Source organism: Myodes glareolus, chromosome X (genome assembly GCF_982192425.1).
Source record: "Myodes glareolus chromosome X, mMyoGla1.1, whole genome shotgun sequence".
Classification (NCBI taxonomy): Eukaryota; Metazoa; Chordata; class Mammalia; order Rodentia; family Cricetidae; genus Myodes; species Myodes glareolus.
In genome coordinates this window covers 124,051,458-124,077,194 of record NC_142053.1, presented here as the reverse complement: position 1 = coordinate 124,077,194, position 25,737 = coordinate 124,051,458, and the positions used below count along the sequence as shown (strand labels likewise).

At 50.2% G+C, this 25,737-nt stretch overlaps 2 protein-coding genes across 2 annotated transcripts; one reads left to right on the top strand and one right to left on the bottom strand.

The window, feature by feature from the left end:
• Positions 1–10,851: 10,851 nt before the first annotated feature.
• Akap17a (A-kinase anchoring protein 17A) lies at positions 10,852–16,012 on the bottom strand. The gene is made up of 5 exons (XM_048441670.3): positions 15,674–16,012; positions 14,026–14,921; positions 13,219–13,367; positions 12,594–12,834; positions 10,852–11,804 (listed from the first exon to the last, which is right to left on the bottom strand). Exons 2-5 carry the CDS (start codon positions 14,917–14,919, stop codon positions 11,100–11,102), a joined length of 1,989 nt encoding a protein of 662 aa, XP_048297627.3. The 5' UTR covers positions 14,920–14,921; positions 15,674–16,012; the 3' UTR covers positions 10,852–11,099.
• Positions 16,013–16,447: 435 nt separating this feature from the next.
• LOC125405254 (putative bifunctional dTTP/UTP pyrophosphatase/methyltransferase protein) lies at positions 16,448–19,615 on the top strand. The gene is made up of 8 exons (XM_048441672.2): positions 16,448–16,586; positions 16,687–17,045; positions 17,377–17,508; positions 17,836–17,883; positions 18,011–18,075; positions 18,457–18,636; positions 18,879–19,055; positions 19,467–19,615. Exons 2-8 carry the CDS (start codon positions 16,722–16,724, stop codon positions 19,510–19,512), a joined length of 972 nt encoding a protein of 323 aa, XP_048297629.1. The 5' UTR covers positions 16,448–16,586; positions 16,687–16,721; the 3' UTR covers positions 19,513–19,615.
• Positions 19,616–25,737: the final 6,122 nt, after the last annotated feature.

Genomic DNA, 25,737 nt, shown 5'->3' with positions numbered 1-25,737 from the left:
AATTATAGGCTCAAAGATCTTTAACTATGGCTAGAATCCACTTATGAGTGAGTACATACCATATTCCTTTTTTTGGGTCTGGGTTACCTCACTCAGTTAAGCGTTTTCTATTTCCATCCATTTGCATGCAAAATTCAAGATGTCATTGTTTTTTACCGCTGAGTAAAACTCTAATGTGTATATGTTTCACACCTTTTTTTTAACCATTCTTCTATTGAGGGGCACCTAGGTTGTTTCCAGGTTCTGGCTATTACAAATAGTGCTGCTATGAACATAGTTGAACAAATGCTTCTGTAGTATGATTAGGCATCTCTTGGGTATATTTCCAAGAGTGAAATTGCTGGGTACTGAGGCAGGTTTATTCCCAGTTTCCTGAGAAACCACCACACTGATTTCTAAAGTGGCTGCACAAGTTTGCATTCCCACCAACAATGGATGAATGTTCCCCTTACTCCACATCCTCTCCAGCATAGGTTATCATTGGTGCTTTTGATTTTAGCTATTCTATCAGGTGTAAGATGGTATCTCAAAGTGGTTTTGATTTGCATTTCCCTGATCGCTAAGGAGGTTGAGCATGACTTTAAGTGTCTTTTGGCCATTCGAAGTTCTTCTGTTGAGAATTCTCTGTTCAGTTTAGTACTCCAATTTTTAATTGGGTTAATTAGAGTTCTAGTGTCTAGTTTTTTGAGTTCTTTGTATATTTTGGAGATCACACCATTGTCTGATGAAGGGTTGGTGAAGATCTTCTCCCAGTCAGAAGGTAGCCTTTTTGTCTTAGTGACAGTGTCCTTTGCTTTACAGAAGCTTCTCAGTTTCAGGAGGTCCCATTTATTCATTGTTTCTCTTATTGTCTGTGCTACTAGAGTTCTACCTAGGAAGTGGTCTCCTGTGCCAATGTCTTGTAGACTACTTCCCACTTTCTCTTCTATCAGGTTCAATGTGGTCAGATTAATATTGAGATCTTTAATCCATTTGGACATGAGTTTTGTGCATGGTGATAGATATGGATCTATTTTCACTCTTCTACAGGTTGACATCCAGTTATGCCAGCACCATTTGTTAAAGATGCTTTCTTTCTTCCATTGTATACTTTTAGCTCCCTTGTGGAAAATCAGGTGTTCATAGGTTTGTAGGTTAATATCTGGGTCTTCTATTCGACTCCATAGGTCAACTGCTCTTTTTTAAATGCCAGTACCAAGCTGTTTTCAATACTGTAGCTCTGTAATAGAGTTTGAAGTCAGGGATGTTACTACCTTCAGAAGTTCCTTTATTGTATAAGATTGTTTTGGCTATTCTGAGTTTTCTGTTTTTCCATATAAGCTGATTATTGTTCTTTCAAGGTCTGTGAAGAATTTTGTTGGGATTTTGATGGGGATTGCATTGAATCTATAGATTGCTTTTGGTAGAATTGCCATTTTTACTATATTGATCCTCCAAATCCAAGAGCAAGGGAGATCTTTCCATTTTTCTGGTATCCTCCTCAATTTCTTTTCTTAAAGCCTTAAATTTCTTGTCAAATAGATCTTTCACTTCCTTGCTTAGAGTTATCCCAAGATATTTTATGCTATTTGTGGCTATCGTGAAAGGTGATGCTTTCCTGATTTCTCTTTCTGCTTCTTTATCCTTTGTGTATAGGAGGGCAACTGATTTTTTTGAAGTTGATCTTGTATCCTGTCACATTACTAAAGGTGTTTATCAGCAGTAGGAGTTCTTTGGAAGAGTTTTTGGGGTCTCTTATGTACACTATTATATCATCTGCAAACAACGAAAGTTTAACTTTATCCTTTCCAATTTGAATCCCCTTGATCCCCTTATGTTGTCTTATTGCTATTGCAAGAACTTCAAGCACTATATTGAAGAGGTATGGAGAGAGTGGACATTCTTGTCGTGTTCCTGATTTTAGTGGAATGGCTTTGAGTTGCTCTCCATTTAATTTGATGTTAGCTGTCGGCTTGCTGTAAATAGCTTTTATTACATTTAGGTATGATCCTTGTATCCCTAATCTCTCCAACACCTTTATCATAAAGGGATGTTGGATTTTGTCAAATGCTTTTTCAGCATCTAATGAAATGATCATATGGTTTTTTTCTTTCAGTTTATTTATATGATGGATTACATTGATAGATTTGCATATGTTGAACCAGCCCTGTATCTCTGGGATGAAGCCTACTTGATCATAATGGATAATTTTTTGGATGTGTTCTTGGATTCGGTTTTCCAGTATTTTGTTGAGAATTTTTGCGTCGATGTTCACGGGTGAGATTGGCCTGTAATTCTCTTTCTTGGTTGTGTCTGTGTGTGGTCTTGGTGTCAAAGTAACTGTAACTTCATAAAATGAATTTGGCAATGACTCTTCTGCTTCTATATTGTGAAATACATTAAGGAGTATAGGTATTAGCCTTTCTTGGAAGTTCTGCTAGAATTTTGCATTGAAACCATCTGGTCCTTGGCTTTTTTTTCATAGTGAGGTTTTTGATAACAGCTTCTGTTTCTTCACAACTAACAGGTCTATTTAGACTGTTCACCTGTTCTTGGTTCAACTTTGATATATGATACTTATCTAAAAAGATGTCCATTTCTTTTACATTATCCAATTTTGTTGCATACAGGCTTTGTAGTAAGATCTAATATTTTCTGAATTTTCTGTGTCTATGGTTATATCCCCCTTTTCATTTCTGATCTTATTAATTTGTGTGTTCTCTCTCTGCCGTTTGATTAGTTTGGATAGGGGTTTGTCAGTCTTGTTGATTTTCTCCAGGAACCAGCCTTTTGTTTCATTGGTTCTTTGGATTGTTTTCTTTGTTTCTATTTTGTTGATTTCAGCCCTCAGTTTGATTATTTCCAGTCTTCTACTCCTCCTGGGTGAGTCTGCTTCTTTTTTTTCTAGAGCTTTCAGGTGTCCTGCTAAGTCTTCAATGTGTACTCTCTCCATTTTCTTTAATTGGGCAATTAGTGCTATGAACTTTCCTCTTAGCACTGCTTTCACAGTGCCCCATAGGTTTGAGTATGTTGTGTCTTTATTTTCATTAAATTCAAGGAAGACTTTAATTTCTTTATTTCTTCCTTGACCCAGTAATTGACTGTTCAGCTTCCAAGAGTTTGTTGTCTTTCTGTGGGTAGCATTGTTGTTGAATTCTAACTTTAATCCATGGTGATCCGACAGGACACAGGTGGTTACTAATATTTTTTTTGTATCTGTGGGAGTTTGCTTTGTTGCCGAGTATGTGGTCAATCTTCGAGAAGGTTCCTTGAACTGCAGAGAAGAAGGTATATTCTTTCCTATTTGGGTGGAGTGTTCTATAGATGTCTGTTAAGTCCATTTGATTCAATACCTCCAATAGATCTCTCAATTCTCTGTTTGGTTTCTGTCTGATTGACCTGTCCATTGGTGAGAGAGGTGTATTGAAATCTCCTACTATTAGTGTGTGTGGTTTGATGACTGCTTTGAGTTCAAGTAATGTTTCTTTTACATAAGTAGGTGCTTTTATATTAGGGGCATAGATATTCAGGACTGAGTCTTCCTCCTGATGAATTGTTCCTGTTATGAGTATAAAATGTCTTTCTCCATCTCTTCTGATTGATTTTAGTTTGAAGTCAATTTTGTTAGAAATTAGAATGGCCACACCCACTTGTTTGCTTTGAAAACCTTTTCCCAACCCTTTACTCTGAGTAGATGTCTGTCTTTGTGGTTGAGGTATGTTTCTTGTAAACAGCAGAATATTGAATCCCGTTTTCATATCCAATCTCTTAGTCTGTGCCTTTTTATAGGTGAATTGAGTCCATTGATATTTACTGACATTAATGACCAGTTGTTGTTGACTCCGGTTATTTTTTTTTGTGTGTAGTAGAGTTTGTGTGTTTCCCTTCTTTGACTTGTGCTTGTGACGGGTTGCTAGATGTCTGAGTTATTGTAGGCAGTGTTGGGAATGTTGGATTCCTTGGGTTGTGATTTTTCTTCTATAATTTTCTGTAAGACTAGATTTGTGGCTACGTATTGTTTAAATTTGTTTTTATCCTGGAATATTTTGTTTTCTTCATTGATAGTGAACGACAGCTTGGCTGGGTATAGTAGTCTGGGCTTCCATCCACGGTCTCTTAGTTTCTGCAGTACCTCTATCCAGGACCATCTTGCTTTCATGATTTCCATAGAGAAGTCCGGTGTAAGTCTGATAGGTTTACCTTTATAAGTTACTTGAGCTTTTTCCTTTGTAGCTCTTAATATTCTTTCTTTAATCTGTATGTTTTGTGTTTTGATTATTATATGGCGAGGGAATGGGAATGTTTTTTTTTTGATCCAGTGTATTTGGTGTTCTGTATGCTTCTTGAACCTTCATAGGAATATCTTTCTTTAGCTTTGGAAAGTTTTCTTCTATAATTCTGTTGAATATATTTTCTGGGCCTTTGATCTGCAATTCTCCTTCTTCTACCCCTATTATTCTTTAGATTTGGTCTTTTTATTGTGTCCCAGATTTCTTGAGTATTTTGTGTTAAGAATTTGTTGGATTTGCTATTTTCTTTGATCAGAGTGTTTATTTTCTCTATGGCGTCTTCAGAATCTGAGATTCTTTCTTCTATCTCTTATATTCTATTGGTTATGCTTGTTTCTGTAGTCTCTGTTCATTTACCTAGATTTTCCATATCCAGCCAGCCCTTGGTTTCTGTTTTCTTCATTGCCTCCATTGCAGCTTTCAATTCTTGAACTGTTCCCATTACCTGTTTGATTGTTTTTTCTTGGTTTTCCAAGGTGTCATTTACGGATTTACTCATTTCTTCACACTTTTTGTTATACTTATCTTCCATATCTTTAAGGGAGTTATTCATATCCTGTTTAAGGGACTCTATTGCTTTCATAATGACACTGTTTTCCACTTCTTCCGGAATAGGGTGTTCACGTCCTTCTGTTGTAAGATCGCTGGGATCTGGTGTTTTCATGTTGTTTCTCAGATTGTTGGAGGAATTTTTGCCTTGGCGTCTGCCCATCTCTTCCTTCAAATGCTCTCCAATGGAACTTCTGGTACAGGGTTAGGTTCCCTTGTTGGCCAGGGACCTTGCCCTCTGATGGATCTTCTGCTACAAGATCATTGCCCATTGCTGGCCAGGAATCTCGCTGACTAAAGGCCTACCTTGCTGCAGGCAGGCTATTAAAACAAAGCAACTCCCTCCTGCCCGGTTGCACTCACCAGCCTCTCCCAGTGCCCAAACAGGCTGAGTTGGGGGATTTTATGGCCCCGAGGAAGGGAGGATGAAGGGAAGGGGTTCCTGGGTTAAAGCTGGGATGTGATAGAAGGAGAGAGGGCTTAGCAGGGTTTATCAGCCCTTGCAGAATGACCAGGGAGAAAAGGGTGTCGGGGAATGTCTGTGTTCCCTTGCCAGGCTTCTGCCGCGGGTCAGGAGCCCACTCACCCCTCTGATGAATCTTCTGCTACAGGATCAGTGTTCCTTGTTGGCCAGGAATCTTGCTGACAAAAGGCCTACCTTGCTGCAGGCAGGTTATTAAAACAAAGGAATTCCCTCCTGCCCGGTTGCACTCACCACCACAAAATATATTTTAAAAGAAAAACCTTACAGGCTACAATATGATTACTATTAATCAAAGGGTTAATTGCAATAGGAAGCTATTACAATTGACTAAGAACAGAATAAAAATACATGAAGCAAAAAGCCACAGATATACAATAGGTAATTCAAAATACTAATTAGAGATTTCAGTAACTATGTTCAGTAGTAGTTAGAACACTAGAGAGAATTTAACAGTAAATAAAAGACAACACTAAGAAGCAAATAGTCTTAGAAATACATGTACACTACATTACACCCAATAGTAGCAGCACAGACATTCTTCTTAGATCAATGTAGTTCATTCTCCATGTTAGATCATACACTGGAAGAAAAAAAAAGTGTAGAATTAATTACACAATTTTACCACAATGGAATGAAGTTTGAAATTGATACCAAGGAAATTTATGTAATTTAGAAATTTAGAATCTGTCAAAACTAAATACTATGACAATGTGTAAAAGAAGAAATTAAACAGAGAAATTAGAATATATATTGAAAACACCACAAAAGATGATGAAGGCCTACAGCCCCAGCCACTTGAACTGTTGCGCCAGGAGAATTGAAATTCAACTACAGAGAGAAGATGTTTGAAATGACAAATGCAAATGAAGACGCAATATATGAATATTTATGCCATTACTCAATTAGTGCTTAGGGAAGATTTTTAACTATGAATGCCTGTTTAAAAACCAAGAAAAGGAGGCTGGAGAGATGGTACAGCAGTTACAAGCCCTTGCCTTTCTTGCAAAGGACCCAGTTTGCGTCCTGCAAGCCAAATTCAGGAGTCACAATTGAAATGTCCGATGCAAGTGGGAAGAAGACACGAGACGCAAACAAACCCACATAGTAGTTTATTAGAGGAGGGAGGTGCTCACAGGCCTGAGGTTTATGGAGAGAGAGAGGTGGCAAACATGGCACGTCCAGCTTTCAAAGGCCACCTAGCACATGCACACAAGGGGAAGATGTGACTACTTCAGATGCTGATGGGCAACCCATGACTTGCACATGTGCATAGGGGGTTTGTGTGAGTACGTTAGACACTGATGACGCAGATGTCAGGCAACCCACACATGTGCACAAGGGCTTTAGTTATATCGCACGTGGAGGTAACCACACATGCACACACGTGTGTCATGCATGCCCTTTGTTCACAAGGGTCTGCTCACATGTGCCTGCCTTTAGGACACAGAAGTTCAGCCTTATTGGTGGCTGAATAATTACCTTCCACCCTTTTGTTTATTATAAAATTTGGGGGGTTTGGGGATCTTAATGGTTGGGAATGTTGTGCTGTAAGGTCTCTCATGACTGCTTCACACTGACTATGTCGGTGTTGAGGAGTTGGGATGTTTGACCACGTCCTGAGGTGGCTGATTTAGGCTGTATTTTCTGGGCTCTGAGGAACTGGGTCTGCTTTCAGATTGGACCTTGCAAGATGCTGGAAAGACAAAAATTATGTTTGGGAGGAAAAAAAAATAGATCCTAGTGATTAATAGAGTAGAGTCCCAAGATTGAAGATAGGGGGAGGGTTAGGGGTTCCCAATACCAGGAATGACAAGAAAAGAATTAAATGATACTTTTTCCAGGCAAATCTGGTTCATTTAGGTAGGTCAAATTGGTTCTCTGGAGCTTATAAAAAATGTCTGAAAAGAAATAAATTTTAGACATATTAACAATTTATGATAACAATAGGATGGAAAATGTTAGGAGGGGGAAGGAGGAAATTATTGAAAGGGATTATTGTTAGACTCTTTAATGTTTTACCTGAAGTAAATTTTTGCACCATGGCATTACCTTAACATTCAGGACACACTGCTGCAGTCAGTGATAAACCTGTTATGTTAAAGTTTGCTTTGTGAGTTTTTTTGGAGTTTGGGGCTACAAATTTATTATTGTTTCTTACCACCTGGGCTTTTGACAGTCCTTGTACATCTGTCTCTATGTTTAATGATGGTTCCTGTAACAACAGCTGAGTGGTTATTTGGAAATTTAAGTATGACACTGGAGGTATATGGAGAAGTTGCACATAGGAAAAAGAGGAAAAGGGAGATTATATTGGCACAAGAGAGTTGAATAAGGATGAGACTTTTATTTTTATTTGTTTGTACTGGAGAAAGCGGGGCTGATCTTGGTGTCCTCTGGAACTTAAGGGAACAGGGTCTTGTTTGAGTTACTGTATATGAGGGGGTATTTTGAGCTGGAAGAGTAAAAAGTTTTAAGATGTGACAGGTGAATCCAATGAGGAATTCCCTCAAGCTTGGCAGTTGTGGGAGTTACAAGAATTACTCTAAGGGGACCCTGCCATTTAGGGGAAAGGGGTGAGGGATGTTGGTCTGGGGGAGAAAATAATACCTGATCCCCTATGTTAATCAGCAGTGGGCATGAATTAGCACATGGTAATGAGGGGTCGGTGAAGTCCCATAATAGGGCGCAAAGATGGGATAACAGGGGAGTAAGCTGGTGATCAGGAAGGGGAGAGGTTTTAGGTGAGGCCAGGGGTTAAAACTGGCTGCCCATACATGAGTTCAAAGGGCAAGATTAAAAGACAGCTTTTGGGGGAGAGTCCTAAGCCTAAGGAGGGCCAGAGGCAAAAGTTTTACCCAGTCAAGGTGAAGCTCCTGTGACATTTTAACAAGAACAATTTTTAAGGACCTGTTAGTTCATTCTACCTTCCCTGAAGACTGAGGGTGGTATGGGATATGAAAATGCCAAGGAACGTTAAGAGCGTTAGACGAGTTTTGGGAAATCTGGGAAGAGAACTCAGGGCCATTATCGGACTGGAGTGGTTGGGATTCCAAACCGGGGGATGATTTCTTGGAGAAGAACATCAGAGACTGTCTGGGTCCTCTTATTAGTGGTGGGAAATGCTTCAACCCACCCAGACATTGTATCCACCCAAACCAGGAGATATTTAACTCTTCTGACCCTGGGCATATGAGTAAAATCCAGCTGCCTATCAGTTCCTGGAAGGGAGCCCCTGGCCTGGTGGGTGGGAAAAGAAAAGCTACAGTATTTGGTCTTGGGATCTGACTTTTGACAGATTTGACAGGAGGCAATGATAGCTTTTAGGATCTTTAAGTCCTCAGGGGCGGGTTGGAAGTGAGCCTTAACAAAATGAAACAGAGATTTGCTATTAGGACGAAAGAGCTGATGTATGTAGGACAGGATCTGTTGAGTGTCAGGGGGTGTCTGTGAGAGTGTGGGCTATATTGTATGAACCCTCTGAGGTGATTGAGGTAGGTTTGGGCTTTGGAATGCTGCTGTTTTAGCTGCTTGGTCAGCCCAGTTATTTCCCTTGAAAATAATGGAACTGTTAGTATGATGATTGATAGGGATTGGTGGGAACACAGGGGGTGATTGACAGGGATGGGCAGGATCACAGAGATGATTGACAGGAGAGGGCAGGAACACTGAGATGATTGACAGGGGTGGACGGGAACTCAGAGATGATTGACATGGGTGGGCAGGAACACAGAGGATGATTGACAAGGGAGGGCGGGAACACAAGAGATGATTGATAGGGGTGGGCGGGAATACAGAGATGATTGACAGGGGAGGGCGAGAACACAAGAGATGACTGACAGGGGTGGGTGGGGATGATTGACAGGTCCAGCCGACGTCACCTGTAGATGGCCTCAAATGGTTTCTGCATGGCAACGCCCACCGCGTGCGGGTACTGGTTCCACCCCTCCCTGTGGGCGGGGCCGAGCAAGGAGGGCAGGGACGGTGGCCAAGGGGATGATGGGAGAACTCAGCACTCACTTCACACGCGAGTCAGAAACCCCACCCACACCGGAAGCCCCACCCACCGGAAGCTCCGTCCACCGAAAGCCCCGTGTATCGGGAAGTCCTGCTCCTCACTGCCCCGCCCAGCTTGCCCTGCTATAGTCCCAGCCAGGTAGCACAAGATCAAGCACTGAGACAGGGGCCTGTCTGCCAGCAGGAACAGGAGCGAGAGCTGTGTGAGGGAGAAGGCGGGGTCTGTGGGAGGGGGCAGGGCTGGGAGAAGATGTCATGGGGTGGGGCCTGCTGGAGGGGGCGGGGCCAGGGAGGTGAGGTCACCCGCCCTGCACAGCCAAGGCTCTGTCCACTCTGTGACATCACCTCCATGCCCTGGCCCCACCCCAACATTAGGCCCTGCTCCCTCTGACATCACCTCCCAGGGCCAAACCCCATGACGTCCTCACCCCGCACCACCCTGTACAACCTCAATCCTGCATGTCCCACCCTATGACATCACCGCCCAGGCCCCGCCTCGTGACACTGTCACCTCCCACACCTGCGAGAGCCCCAGGGCAGCAAAGGCCCCGCCCCCATGATGTTGTCTCCCCAGACCCCGCCCCTATGACATCACCACCTAGGACCCACCCCATGACCTCACTCCCCAGGGCCCGCCCCTATGATGCCATCACTCCCCAGTCCCAGCCCCCAGTGATGGCATCTTCACCTCCCGTCATCCTGCACCTGCACAAGCCCCAGGGCGGTACAGGCGTCCAGCAGCAGCCATGTCCCGCGGAGTTTCGAACACAGGGCCCAGGTGACCATGGCGGCTTCCAGGGTACCTGGGGCCAGAGCATCAAACAGGCCCATGTCAGAGGCCGTGAAGAGGACCTGGGGGGCGGTGACTGAGCACAGAACGGGGGGGGGGGGGGAACGACTTGGCACCCAGCACCTGGGGGGACTGAATACCCAGTACCTGGGAAGACTCAGAACCCAGCACCTTACTCTCAAAGGACTCAGTACAGCACACAGGGGACTGAGTGTGGCACCCAAGAGAGCACTCATCACCTAGCACCCTACCATCAGAGGACTCAGCTCAGCTCCCAGGGAACTGTGCACACAATACCTGGGGGAGGACTCAGTGCACAGAACCCAACTCTGGGTAAACACCCAGAACCCTGCCCTGCAGGGACCCAGCACCCACCTGGGAGACCATGAAGCTGTACGCGTAGTCCATGAGGAGGCAGAAATCCCCACTCTCCAGATTCCCCTCCGTGGCCTCTGCCATCTTCTCCCTGGCCGGGTGCTGGAAACTGGGTCAATATGGGATAATCCGGTCGGAGCCGATTATGGCCGGGCGTCGGGGAGCGGGATTGAGTGCAGCACCAGGGGGACTCAGCATAGCACCCGGATCACCCAGCACCCAACCTGCAGGATCATGGGGGCTGTGATTGACAAGCATTGTGGGCAGGATTTCCTGTGAGAAGGGGTGAGGCCTCCCAGACAGGAGTTCGGTCCCCGCACCCTGAAGCCACCAATGCATGACCATAGGAAGAGACCACAGCAGACACCAGGTGCAGAGGAAAGGACTTTATTGAACATGGGAAGGCGCACACAGTCACGTGACACCTGAGGCTTCCTGCCTACGTGGCAGATTTGTGCACAGGGAGAGAGAAAAAAATAGTAGCAGGAACTGCGTGGGGGGGTGAAAGAAAAAAACTGCGGCCATGGCACAAACAAGGGTGCAAGTGAGTCCGTGGGCGCTGGCGGCAGCTTCCCAACATGCACCGCGGCCATGGCCATCCAGGGCGCTGTCCGCACCCTCACCTGTTCCACGCTCCCCGTCTCCGTGGCGAGCGTGACCGTGAACGCGAGTGGCGCCCGTGGCGGCTACGCTTCCTCTCCCGGCCACGCTCCTTGTCTTTCTCACGGCGTCGTGGTTCCTCCTCCTCCTCTTCCGTGTCCGCGTTGTCTGTGTGTGCATGCTTCCCATGTTGCCGCCGCCGCCGGCCTCCACTCTCCCCACCTCGGCTGCGTGAACGACCCTCCCGCCCGGGCTCGCGGTTGCATTTGTTGTGGTCATCGCAGTCGCGTGGCGGAGGTGGTGGTGGCTCCCGTGTGGGGGACGCACCTGGCTTAGACGGTGCATTCTCGCGGATGCACGCCAGCACCTGCGCGGGGGCTGCGGGCTCTGCGGGGGCCTTGGGGTTGGGATCGGCATCCCGTGGTGCCCGCGCGTGAGTCACGCGGTGCAGGATGTCAAGCACGGGTCGCAGGAGGTCATCGGTGTCGGTGCGGGCTGCGGGGCCTCCAGGCGGGGCGGGATCGGCTCGGTTGGTGGGGCGGCGGCCTAGCAGCAGGGACAGCAGGCGTTGGCGCAGCTCCCGCTCCCTTCGCTGCAGCCCCAGTGCCCGTGCCTTCTCCTCCTCCACGCGGCGCAGCTCGGCCTCCTGCAGTCGCCGCCGCTCCTCCTGCCGCTGGCGCCGCCGCCGCTCCTCACTGCGTTCACGCCGCTGCAGCTTTGCGGCCTGTGGTACATTAGGGGAAGGGGTCACGTGGGGTCGCATGGGGTCACAGGGGGAATCTCAGGGCCACGCAAACGTGATAAACGACATATGTGACACGCACGGTACAGGTAAACGCATCACATACACACAATGTACACATATGCGGCACCTGTGTACGTGAAACCCATGACCCATACACACGTAACTGGCACACAAAGCATAAACATGAGACACCACATGGTCATACGTGACGTACGACACAGAACACAAGCATACAACACTCACACCCATAGAGGGCACACGGCTCGCACGTGTTCACACGTGACAGGCGTACTATGTGCACACACACGGGAAACGACACGTGTCAGTGGCTCACGAAATATACACACGCACAGGACATATATCACATGCGTGCAGACATGTTCATACACACGTATATCATGAGTACACACAAATATTTCACACACGGACACAGAGGTATATATCACACGCACACACGTTCACATATATACTTCACACACATGTATGTTTCGCACAGTCCACGTGCACACACTTGTATATCACACATACACATACATGAATAAACAACACACATACATACATCACATACATATACCACATAAATGTACACATACATATCACATGCACCGACATACACATGCATATACGCACTCCCCACCTCCACACGGCTCAACAGCTCTGCCACCAGCCAGATGTACTGCAGGTTGTGTATGTGCACATGTATGCATATCACACACATGCACACGTATGTTACATATGTGCACACATGTGTACACACGCGCTCCCCACCTCCGCGCGGCTTAGCAGTTCTGCCACCAGCCGGATGGACTGTAGGTTGCGCTGGGCGAGCAGCAGCTTCCGCTCCTCCATGCGAATCTTCTCCTGCAGCCGTCGCTGCTCCTCAGCCTGCAGCTTCTCCACCCGGCGCCGGCTGCGCCGCTGCTCCCGGTCCCGCTGCCGCTGCTCCCGCCTGCGCAGTTTCTCCTCCCGGCGGCGTTCTCGCTCCTGCTCCTCCAGCTGCTTTTGCTTTCTGGGATAGGGGTGAGACCGGGAGGTGAGTAACAGCTCAGGGTTGGGAACAGTGGGTAACTGACAGGGTGGGGGCAGGACCGGGAGGTGAGTGACAGTTTGTGGGCAGGGACAGTGGGTGATGGACAGGGCGGGGGCGGGACCAAGGAGGTGACAGCTCAGGGGCGGGGACGGTGGGTGACTGACAAGGTGGGGGAGGGAACAATGAAGTGATGAAGTGAGTGACAGCTTAGGGGCAGGACAGCAGGTGACTGACTGGGAGGGGGTGAGACCAATGAGGTGACGAACAGTTTAGGGGAAGGGTTTCCCCATGACATCGCCCCGTTAAGCCCCGCCCCCGACCTCGTGACCCTTTGACACCCCCCCCCCCCCCCCCCCCCCGCACCGCTCCTCCGCCCGCCGACGCTCCTCCGCCTCCTTCTCCCGCCGCTTTTGCTCCTCGCGCTGCAGCTCTAGTTCCTGCAGCTTCTGCCGCTCCAGCTGCCGGCGCCGGATGGAGGCATCGCTCAGGTGCTTGGTGGAGTCAAATGAGACCTGGGGGCGGGGCCGGGGTCGTCACTCACATGGGTACATGTCCACGGGGCGCGCAGCTGCCAGTCATCCTTGAGACCTGCCCAAGGTGCTGCCAAACAGTCTCAGGAACCGCCCACAAGCCCACAAGCCCCACAGTTGTCAATCAATCATCCTCCGTTCCCACCCACAGGGCACACGGCTGTCAATCATCGTCTGAAATTGCCCATGGGGCACACAGCTGTAAATCACACTCCATTCCCACCCATAGGGTACACAGCTGCCAAGCATCCTCCAGACCTGACCACAGGACACACAGCTGCCAATCATCCACAGAAACAGCCCACAAAGCACACAGCTGTCAATCAGTCTAGACATGCCCACAGGGCACACAGCCATCAATCACCCACCATTCATGCCCACAGGGTTACCAGCTGTCAATCATGCTCCATTCCTGCCCACAAAGCAAACGCTGCCAATCATCCTAGAGACTGCACCCACAGGGCACCTGGCTGTCAATCATTCTCCAGAGCCCGCCCACGGGGCATCCGGCTGTCAATTCTTCAGAACCACCCACAAGGCACACGGCTGTCAATCATCCTTTGGCCCCGCCCACAGGGCAATCATCCTGCAGACTCCGCCCCATGACATCACCCTGGCCCTGCCACCCCGAAGACGTCACCTTGATGGCGCAGGCCACCGCCTTGCCGTCGCCGCCCTTGAACATGAGCTTCATGCCTCGCAGAGCTGCCATGGCACGCGCGAAGCCCGCGTACTCGCGGTACTGAACGTAGGCCTCGAAGTGCAGTTGCCCGCCAAAGCCGAACGTGTGGAAGCCGCGCCCCGTGTCCTCGCGGTACGGGTCCAGCATCGGGATGTCCACGCGCCGGATGTCGCCAAACGCGCCAAATGCCTGCCGCAGCAGCGCCTCGCTGGGCCGCTCTGCCATCATCGCCCCACTGCTGGTGGAAGTGGTGGCAGAAGCAGCGCCAGAAGCGGAAGACGCGGGACCGGTAGTGGCATCGTCAGCAGAGGCGTCACTGCCCCCGCTGCCGCCCCGGGGCGCGAACCAGCGGCAAGGCAACCCCTCGAGGTGGATGGTGTCGGGCCGCTCGCCTGGCCGCGCCTCGTCCATGTCCGCGGCGTCGCGAAAAAAGGCATCCCAGTCATGGCGTGATGGGAAGTCCGGGCGGAACTCGGCAGCGCGCACGCGCAGCGCATCTGGGAAGCCGCCCAGCTTGAGGGCACGGCCATCCAGCGCTGCCAGGCATGGGCGCAGCAGCGCGCGGCGCTCCAGCTCGCCCTCGAAGCGCACGGAGTCCAGTGTGCTCTTGGCGATGCGCAGCGCAGAGAACTGTGCTGCCGGCTGCTGTGGTGCATGCGGCTGCCCCGCCTGCGCCACCATGGCCTTCAGCCGCTCCATCACCTCCCAGTTCGAGATCGACTTTCCTGGTGGTCGCAGAGGTGGCAGCGCCACACTGATCGTCAGCTTTGTGATTGGCTTCAGGTAGAGCCCGAGCGCAGGGCACAGCGCCACTGCCTCCGACGTGTCGTGCACGATGGTGGCCGCCGCCATGTCTGCGGGGACATATGCGCTACCTGTGTCAGTCTAACCACCCCCACTCCCGACATGCACTTCCTGTCTCAGGTCCCGCACCAGGACATGTGCTTCCTGTCTCAGGCCACACCTCGGGACATGCACATCCTATCTCAGTCCCCCCATCCAACACACACTTTCTGTCTCAGTCCCCCGGGATATGCGCTTTCTGTCTCAGTCCCCCGGGACATGCACTTCCTTCCTGTCTCAGTCCACACAGGGACATGTGCTTCCTGTCTCAGTCTCCTAGGACATGTGTTGCCTGTCTCAGTGCCCTGGGACATGTGAGTGCTGTCTCAGTCCCCCAGGACAGACGCTTCCTGTCTGAGTCCTGCACTTCCTGTCTCAGGCCCCAAGGACATGCACTTCCTGTCTTATTCCCAGGGACATGCACTTTCTTTCCCCGCCCCTTCCTGACAATCACAAAAACTCCGCCCTCCCCTTCATCCTGGACATTCAGCGCCCCCATCCTGTACTCTAGCTCCTCCACCATCCTGTCAATCATCCAGACTCCGCCTTCCCGCAATCCTAGCCAATCCCCGTCCCTGTCTAGCACCTTAGCTCCGCCCCCGCCCTGTCAATCACATAGGCTTCGCTCCCACCCGGCAGTCTCCTCAGTCTCCGCCCCGGTCCCTTCATTTGGGCCCACGGCCCGTCTCTCGCTCCTGATGGGCCCATTCCGCCCTGAACCGGTTGAAACCGTCCCGGGGCGACTTCCGGGTCCGCCACTCACCGGCGCGGGCTCAGCCTCCGTCCCCGGCCGCCGCGGCCTCCGCCCTCCGCGCCCGCTGTCTCAGCCGCACAGTCCGCGACGCTGCCTGGCAGACGCCCGACCTCGGGTGACGCACTTCCGCTTCCGGACGCGCGAAAAAACTACCCTCGGCTGAGGGACGCGTTTCCGCTTCTGGCCGCGGTCCGACGCCCATGCGATTCGAGGGCGCTTCCGCCGGATGTTCAGCGTCCGGTGACGCTTTTGCGCTTTCGTTCCGCGGCGATTGGGGGCTGAACCGGTCGTCGCGGAAAGCCCCACGCGTGCAGTGATTTCCGAAAAGGGAGGAAGAAACCGGTTATAGAGCTGATGACCTCGCGGCGGGGGCGGCGGCGGCCGATTGGGTCTCCCGCCTGCCGATTTTACTCTGGCGGCGGGACTTCCGGCGCGGACGAACAGCCCGGAAACAGCGGCTTTGTTCCCAGGTCAGACTCCGAGCCTCTTCGGAGATCGTGGGACTGGGAACCGTTTTCGGTTTTCCAGGGCGGGACTTCCGCCACCCTCACCTGCCTGTTAAACTGACCGTGCGCTTGCTGTTCATTAATGGAGATTGCGGAACCCGCACCCTCTAACCCGGAAACGTTCCTCATGACAGGAAGTTTCTTGTGATGGCAGCCGCCATGTCTTTACTGTAGTCTACACCTGCATGGCAGCGGCAGAGCACAGTATGTGGATCTGCCCCCTCTGACCCGGAAGCTCCATCTCCGAACCGGAAAAGGCATGATGGGTGCCGCCATGTCTTTACAGTAATCTCCGCCTGTACGGCAGCGCCCGAGGAACGGATCGGGAACTGCCCCTCTGACCCGGAAGCTCCCTCTCCGGACAGGAAGCTTACGTACGGCGCAGCCATGTCTTCACAGGAGTCACCGCCTGTAAGGTAGCGTCCGAGAGAGCGATCGGGAACCGCGCCCTCTGATCCGGAAGCGCCCTCTCCGCACCGGAAGTTCTCTCATGGGGGCCGCCATTTTTTCTTGCAGTCCTCAAGCGTACGATAGCGGCCGACGGAGAGCGAATGGGAGCCGCGACCTCAGACCCGGAAGCTTCCTCTTCGAAGTGGAAGTTTCCTGATGGGGGCCGCCATGTTTTCCAGCTGTCTTCTCCCGTACGACAGTGTCCAAATGGGGGCCGCCATGTCTTCCCAACAGTATCCGTTCCTATGGCAGTTTCCGAGGGAGGGAACTGTACCGAGACCTCTCATCCGGAAGCTCCCGCCACGCACCTGAAGTGCCCCAGAGGTCCCGCCATGGCGCTGACCCCAGTGCTCCGGCGGCTCCGCGGGCTGCGGGTGGTCCTGGCGAGCGCGTCCCCGAGGAGGCGGGACATCCTGAGCTACACGGTGACTTCCAGGGCCTGCCCGCGATTGACAGACAGGACTGTGCGGGCCTGATGGACAGGAGGGACAGGGACGAGGTTGCTGTGTGATTGACAGGAGAGCTGGCGGGAACTGATTGACAGGAGGGGCGGGACCGGACCGTGATTGACAGGAGGGGCGGGGCCGGGGTGATTGACAGCTCCCCTCCCCCCAGGGCCTCCTGTTCTAGGTCATTCCCTCTGGGCTCACCAAGTCCATGGTCAAGGCGGGACCGGGGTGATTGACAGGAAGGGGGCGGGCTGTGATTGACAGGGGCCGGGATCAGGTCATGATTGACAGCTCCCTTTCCTCCCAGGGCCTCCGGTTCGAGGTCGTGCCCTCCCGGTTCTCAGAGACCCTGGACAAGGCCACCTTCCCGACCCCGCATGACTATGCCCAGGAGACCGCGAGGCAGAAGGCGCTGGAGGTGGCGCAGAGGCTGCGGGAGGTCAGTGGCAGCTGTCAGTCACCCTTGGCCCCGCCCACTCTGACTGTGGCTGTCTGTCATCCTTAGACCCTCCCACTTACCTGTCAGTCACCTTTGACATTGCCCCTACAATTATGGGTGTCAGTCATCCTTGGCCCCGCCCGCCCAACACTCACTGTAAGTCTCCCTGACCCCGCCCTCTCCTATCCTGGCTGTCAGTTACCCTTAGCCCCGCCCTCTCCTACCCCTGTTATCAGTCACCCTTGGCTTAGTCCCCTCCTGTTGGACTGTCAATCGTGCTGGCCAAGCCCCTGGTCACGCCCCTGACGTCACCCTCCCCCCCCACAGAAAGACCAGCGGACCCCGGACATTGTCATAGGTGCCGACACTGTGGTGGTAAGGACATTAGCACATTAACCCTGCCCCTCCCACTCACGCCAGCCCCTCCCCCTCCCACGCATGCATGCACACATCAGCCCCGCCCCTCCCCCTCACCCCCCCTTCCCCCCCCACCCCCGTTTAGGCCATGGCAGGGCTGATCCTGGAGAAGCCACAGGACAAGGAGGATGCCTTCAGGATGCTGAGAAGGTGGGCTGGACCTGGAGACGGAGGGGCGGGGCCTGGGGACAGAGTGATGGGTCCTGGGAAGGGGCTTAGGAATGGAGGGGCGGAGCATTGGAGGGAGGGGGTGGGTCCTGTCAGGGAGGGATGGTGCCTGGGGAGGGAGGGACGTGTCCTGGTGATGGTGGAACCTAGTCTGAGAGGGAGGAGCTGGGCCTGGACACAGAGGGTGGGGCCTTAGTAAGCCAGAGGCGGGGCCTTGGTGGAGAAAGTGGCAGGATCCACAGAGGAGGCGGGGCCTCAGGAATAAGGGGCCGGTGGCCCAGGATGATTGACAGCCTGGGACTTAGGGGTGTGTCTGACCCCTGCTCCCAGTGTGATCCTGCTGACCCCACATTGACCTCACAGGCTGAGTGGGCAAGAGCACAGCGTCATCACGGGTGTGGCCATCGTCCGCTTCCCCCGGTGTAATCCCGGGGCCCAGCCCCCAGACCCAGAAGTGACGTCGTTCCATGAGGAGACGCGGGTGACATTCTCAGTGCTGACAGATGAGTTGCTGCGGGACTATGTGGACAGCGGGGAGCCCATGTGAGCGCTAGGGGTGGGGCCTGTGACGTCATTGCCCATCACGGGGCCTGTGGCATCATCTCTTGGGGCAGGTCCGGGCGTTGCCATCCCCAGATGTGACTAACTCCTACACTGCGTGCAAAACCCCGTACCCGGTGCCCGGCCTCAGGTCTCGGACAGGAAGTGGGACCCAGGAGTGGGTGTGCGTCCTGGCAGTGGGCATGTCCCTGATGTCTCACCGCCCTGCCCTCTCCTCCATGCAGGGACAAGGCGGGCGGGTATGCGCTGCAGGCGCTGGGTGCAATGCTGGTAGAGCACGCAGAGGGCGACTTCCTGGGCGCAGTGGGCTTCCCGCTCAACCGCTTCTGCCGGGAGCTGCAGGCTGTGCTGGGACCGGAAGTGACACCGCCTTTGTGTGGTGGGGCCGACCACGGGGACGGGTGCGTGTCAGTCATTCCCTGGTCTCTCCCCTTCTTGTCCTCCCTGGTTGTCAGTCATCCCCACTCCTGCCCTTTTCTGTCCTCTCCAGCTGTCAACCATCCACGTCCCACCCCTTCCTGTCCTCCCCGGCTGTCAGTCATCCCCGGTCCCACCTCTTCCCTTCTTCCATGGCTGTCTATCATCCCCATGTCTCACCTCTTCCTGTCCGATCCTCTGTCAGTCATCACATGTCCCACCCCTTCCTTTCTTCCCCGTCTGTCAGTGAATCCCCAATCCCGCCTCTACCTGTTCTCCCTGGCTGTTAGTCATCCCTGTGTCCCACCTCCTACCTTCTGCTGTCAATCAATCCCCAGTCCCGGCCCCTCCCCTCTCCAACTGTCAATCACCTCCCTGCCCCTCCTCCTTTCCAGACCCCGCCCACTTCCAGCCACAGAGAATCCTGGGATCGACCTCTGACCTCCCGCCCCCTATTTCTGGGGTCTCTCCTGTGACGTCATGATCTCTGTGACCCCACGACCTCTGACCCCAGGGGTCGCCATCAATAAAGACTCGTTCAGTGCTCGCTGTTGTTTCCTGCGATGCCCCACCCCCTGACCTCCTGACCAGTGTCCTGTAAGCGGATGTGAACCCCATGGTGTCCCGGGAATGGTGAATTCCCGGGCCTTACTTCTACTTCTGGTTCCTGTGGCGGCCATGAATATGTAAATGATCCCTGATTATTACGCAGCCCTTATGAATATGCTAATGACCAGGTCCCATCATGCAAATCATTTCAAGATTTGCATATGTGGTGATGAATATGTAAAACACGCTGAGGGCCCACAGGCTGGGGAATGCTTTCAGGATGCTCATGAATATGCAAGTCACCCCGAACTCATTATGCAACACTTATGAATATGTAAATCACCCTTGCCCCAAATTCTGCTGGCTAATAAATATGGAAATGACTTCAGTATTTCCGCCATCATGTATCAGGGCAACTCATGAATATGCAAATCACCTTCCATGTTCCCCCCCAACCCTGATAACTAATGAATATGTAAATGACATTGATATCAAAGAAGAAGCCCCACTTCTGGTCACATGGAGTTTCCCATGTAATGTGCTCATGCATATGCAAATCACCTTCCCATCCCGGACCCACCTACTCATGCATATGCAAACCATTCCCTATTCTGGCCTTCATGTTCATGAATATGCAAATCGCACCCAGAGTCCATTTTGGCAAAACGGCTTCTAGTTGACTCATGAATATGCAAAACCCACTCTCAGCAACTAATGAATATGCAATTCAGCACAGTTCATGAGTATGCTAATGACACCCAGGTATCTAAGCCCCCTCCACTTCTTTTCATCCGACCCCTGAAATAGAAATTTCTCCTGACTATGACATCATGGATATGCAAATGAGCCTGGAGACTTGTAAATATGCAAATGAGCCATTAATACGTGAAGCATCCTCCCATGCTCAGATGAACCTTGGGACGGAAGGAAACAGCCCTTCCTGCGACCTTATGAATATGTAAATCAGCATCATGAATATGCAGGTGCTACACAACCTCTTTTGGTTGTCTGTTGATAGACCAGGGACCCAGCCCTGCCAAACACCTCAGGAATATGCAAATGAGCACTCGGGGACAGAAAAGATGAGGCTCATGGATATGTAAATGAGCAATATAAAACTCCTGACAAGGCTTATGAATTTGCAGATGAACACTACATACTACCAATGAGTATTACCAATCAGCAAAGGGTCCATAAAATTGCAAATAAGCGATGAATGGGGAGGGGCTTGAATGCCAGACCCGGACACGCCCATCACATATAGCTTATGAATATGCAAAGCAGCATGATTGATATGCAAATTCTACTCAGAAACCACTTATTTTGTGATTCCTGAGATTCATGTATACTGAAAACCACAGTAATCCAGCCAAATTAATGAATATGCAAATCAATTCTCTATCCCATTTCAACTGTTTTGTGAATATGCAAATAACCCCCCAAATACCTCACAACTATGTAAATTAGCTCAGTGACAGCTGATTCCAGACTACTCATGAACATGCAAACCACACAAGAGTATTATGTGGGGTAAACCCAGATTTCAAGAAGCACATGAATATGTGAATGAGTCTCGTGCATATACAAATCCAACCCGTTCCTGCTACACCCACTTCTTGTCATGTGACCTCAGGATGGAGGGAAATCCCCCCCCATGGTGAAGAACTCATGTATATGCAAATCACTTCTTGTATCCCAGACCCGCTCATGAATATACAAATTCAACCATGTTGTGATATGCGTAGGATTATGGGGTCATGTATATGCAAATCATCCGTGTCACCCCTGATTCCAGACATTGGATTCCCGGGAGGTCACCAATATGCATATTTGGAGTCTGTGTAAACATTTAAAGATTGTCCTTTTGCTAACTGGAAGGCACGGGTAAGAGCTACCAGCTCAGCCTGTTGGTTAGTGGTATGGGTAGGGAGTGCCTGTGCCTCCATTATCTCAGTATCTGATACTATGGCATAGCCTGCTCTACAGGTTCCATCACATAAAAAGGAGCTGTCATCTGTGAACCAGGTATAGTGGCCTGGGACAATTTGCCCTCCTGTGTATGTGAGGGATGGGGTAGTAAATCCTCTAGGATCTCTATGCAGTAGTGAGATGGGGAATCATTAACATTAGGTTGATGTAGGAGATTTGAGATATTAAGGGGTGGGCAGCATTGGAAATTGAGTGTGACATGTTCTACTAGTGCCACCTGGAAGGAAAGAACTCGGGAAGGGGGTAGGGTTTGTGAGCCTTTGTAAGTTAAAAGGTAGGACAGATTATGGTGGGAGAAGACAGTGGTGGGTGACCCAAAGGTTACTTTTTTTGACTCACGAATAAGAAGCTCAGCAGCCGCTAAAACACATATGCAGGGTGCCCAGCCTCAAGTAGTGAGGTCCATCTTCTTTGACAGGTATGCTACAGGTGCAAAACAAGGTCCCAGTTGATGTCCTAGGACCCCAAGTGCATATCCCTCCTTCTCTGCTATATAAAGAGAAAAGGGGCGAGTTAAATCTGGAAGATGAAGAGCTGGGACCTGGATAAGGGCCTGCTGAAGTCTCTGAAAGGGTTTGGTAACAGGATGGGGAAGAGGCTCATGCAGAGAGCCGAGAGCTGCCTCATTTAAGGGGCGGGCGAGGAAAGAAAAAGAGGGGATCCAGGAACGTAGGAAGCCAGCTACTCCTAGGAATGATAAAACCTCTTCTTTGGTGGAAGGAACTGAAAGAGTGAATCTTTTTTTTTCTGTCTAGAGTAATAGACTTTTGGTTTGGGGTTATAGTTAATCCCAAATAAATGACCTGAGGGGTAGACAGTTGGGCCTTAGAAGGTAAGACTCTACAGCCCCTTTTGGACAGGAAATTTAAAAGAGTGGATGTATCAGTTTTGCTGATCTCCAATGATGGGCTGCAAAGTAAAATATCATCCACGTACTGTATGAGCTTAGATTTAGGGAGAGACAATGAGAGCAGGTCAGAAGCTAAAGCCTGGCCAAACAGGTGTGGGCCGTCCTGGAATTCCTCGGGAAGGACAGTCCAGGTGAGCTGTGTGCAGAAGTGAGTGTCAGGATCAGTCCAGGTGAAGGCAAAGATGTTTTGAGGTTGAGGGCTGAGAGGAATAGAGGGGAAAAAAGCATCCTTGAGGTCTAGAACTGAGAAGTGGGAGGCTCCTGGAGGAATATTGGATAAAAGTGTGTAAGGATTAGGCACGACAGGATGAAGAAGGACCACTGTGGAGTTAATGAGCCAGAGGTCTTGAACCAGACAATGGGTTCCATTAGATTTTTTAACAGCAGTATAGGGGTGTTAAAGGGAGAAGAGGTGGGGTGAAGTAGCTTTTTCCTTAAAAGGTCAGAAACAATAGGCTTAAGTCCCTTAAGGCTCTGGAGAGAGGGGGTACTGAGCTTGGGTAATGTACTTAGAGGGATCTTGTAATTGGATAAAAATAAGGGCATGGTGTTTAAAAAAAGAGGGGTTTTGGGTGTCCTAGACTTGGGAGGCTGGTAGAGAAAAAAACACATTAGGGTTGGGAGGCTAGGAGAAGGAGTGGAGCTACTGACGAGTCAGGGGTAAGGTGAATGAGAGCAAAGGAAATGGAAGCTCCTACCTTTACTAAAAAATCCCTTCCCATGAGAGGTACTGGGCAGATTGGCATAACTAAAAATGACTGAGTGAGAAAAATACCCCTAAACACACAGTTAAGTGGTAGGGACTGCCGAGGTAGATAAGACTGTCCCGCTACCCCGACAATAGGGAATCTAGAAGGAGAAGTAGGCCCCCAGAATTCCCTCAGTACCATGTATGTGGCTCCGGTGTCCAAGAGAAAGAAGATGGGCCATCCTGATACCATGATGAGTACCCATGGTTGGGAAAAGGAGCCTGGGCAGCCTCACTCATCTATGGTCAGACCTAGAAGGTCAACTTGGGAATTTTCTGGGTCTGATGTCTCCATGCCACTATGTGCATGAGGACAATCTACTGACCAATGACCTTCCCTATGATAACTCAGACAAGGTCTCATGGGACTAAGATGAGGATTAGGGCATGCTCAGGCCCGGTGACTGGTTTTACCACATTTGAAACATGGACCTGGCAGTTCTTGAGGCCCAGGGGGGCAAAGGAGCAGCATGGATGACACAGATCGGGAGGCCTGTCTCCTCAGCAGGTTGGGAGGCCGTGGCTACCATGTGACAATGATTGCGGGCTTTGTCACTTCTCGCATGGTACACCTTAAAAGCCAACTCTAGGACTTCTGCCTGCAGGGTCAAGGGATCTTTCTCCAATCGTCTAAGCTTAGACCTAATGTCTGAGTAGTGCTGCTTTAAAAAAATGGATCCATAGTTTCTGGATCTAAGTTACTATAATGTAACAAAGCTTTTGTGAGGTGTTCCAAAAATGTGGAAGAATTTTCCTTTGTATCCTGAATAATCTTTGAGAGCTTAGTATAGTTTACCAGCTTGAGGACACCCTTATGGAGACCTGCCAGGAGACAAGTTAAAAACCAGTCCCTAGCTAAAATCCCACCCAGAGTATTATAATCCCAGTGTGGCTCTTGCTCTGGGACCACATCTGCTCTGGGAGGGTGGGAGGCAAGAGTTTGGTGAATCTCGTCTGCATGTTGTCTGCCCTGCTCCCAAACTTGCCTGTGCTCTTCAGGAAGTAGGTTATTATATAGGATCATGTAGAAGTTATGAAAGGTGAGATTATAAGATTGGGTAAGATATTGGAATTGTTTTATGAAAGTGGTAGAATTAGACATATAGCAACCCAGTAATTTTTCTATATGGGAAAGCTCTGAGAGTGAAAAAGGAACATGTACCCGAATCAATCCATCTATGCCAGCCACCTTTCGCAATGGGAGAACTGTAGCAGGCTTGGTTTAGTAAGAGTTAGGTTCCATGGCTGCACAAGAGTGTGTTAGAGGAGGGGTAAATGTGGGTGCCAGAGCATGGCGGCTGCCGCGGTCATGCACTGGAGAGGAAGAATGATTTAGCAGGGCTGTTGGAGCCGGTGGGGAGGGAAGTGAGGGAGATGCAGAGCAAGTGGCTGGAGGTGGTAAGGAAGCTGAAGAAGCTAAAGAGGCGGGGTAAGAGTGGGGGCCAAAGGAGCAGGAGCAGAGACTGAGGGAATGGGGGTAACTTTCCGCTGAGGTCAGAAAGGCAGAGGTTCGTTAGCTGGATCCAGAGCAGAAGAGTGGGGTTCTTCAGGAGCAGATGGCATAGCCAGAAACATGTGAGCAGGTGAACAGTTTGCAGGGACAGAGGACTTAGACTTAGAGCTTAAATAGAAACAGACTTGGATATAGGGAAACTCCTTCCATTTGCCTGTGCGCTGACAATAATTAGAAAGCTCCCGTAAAATACCGGGACCAAAGGTGCCATTAGGCAGCAATTTTAGATTGCCATCTAAATTGTAAGTGAAGAGTCCAGGAATAAGAAAATAAAAATGTAGATTACAAAAATAAGAATGTAGAAATAAAGAAATATAAAGTTATAAGTCTAGGAGAATGAGAACAGACTATCAGCAGCTTTCTCAGCAGATCAAGGATCATTCTTTCACAGTGAACTACTTTCTTAGATGCCTGGGAAATCTCCATCAGCTTAGCCAATTACAACTGGCTGTTTTATTACAAGGCCAGAGCATCTCCCTGCAAATTGAGAGTAGTGTTTTGACCATCCTTGATAAACGACAGATGTGAACTGAGTTAATCTTTAGGAGACAGAGGCACGTGACCTCTGGGTCAAACACTGTCTCTGTTATGGGAAACTGGTGCCATCAGAGGAGAGGCATAAGACTCCAGTTTACACCCGGAGGTACCAGGAGACAGTGGATAAATACAAAGGTTTAATTAATGAGCTCTCATAATGGAGGTTGTAAAGTATGGCAGTCAGTATCTGAAGATTTACCTGGAAACAGTGTGAAAGGCTTTTCTTCTAAGCTCTCAGCCCAAGAACCAGTTAATCCTAATTACCCATTGACATTAACACTCATCCCCACTCTTTAGGGTCTCCACTGACCAACCCAAGGGTCAGGGCAAGGTTGTAAAACTTCTTTTGTTCAGAGATAATGCCTGGTGCCCCTACCATAAAAAGTGGGTTCAGAAACCGGCCTTTTGCCACAGCCTAAC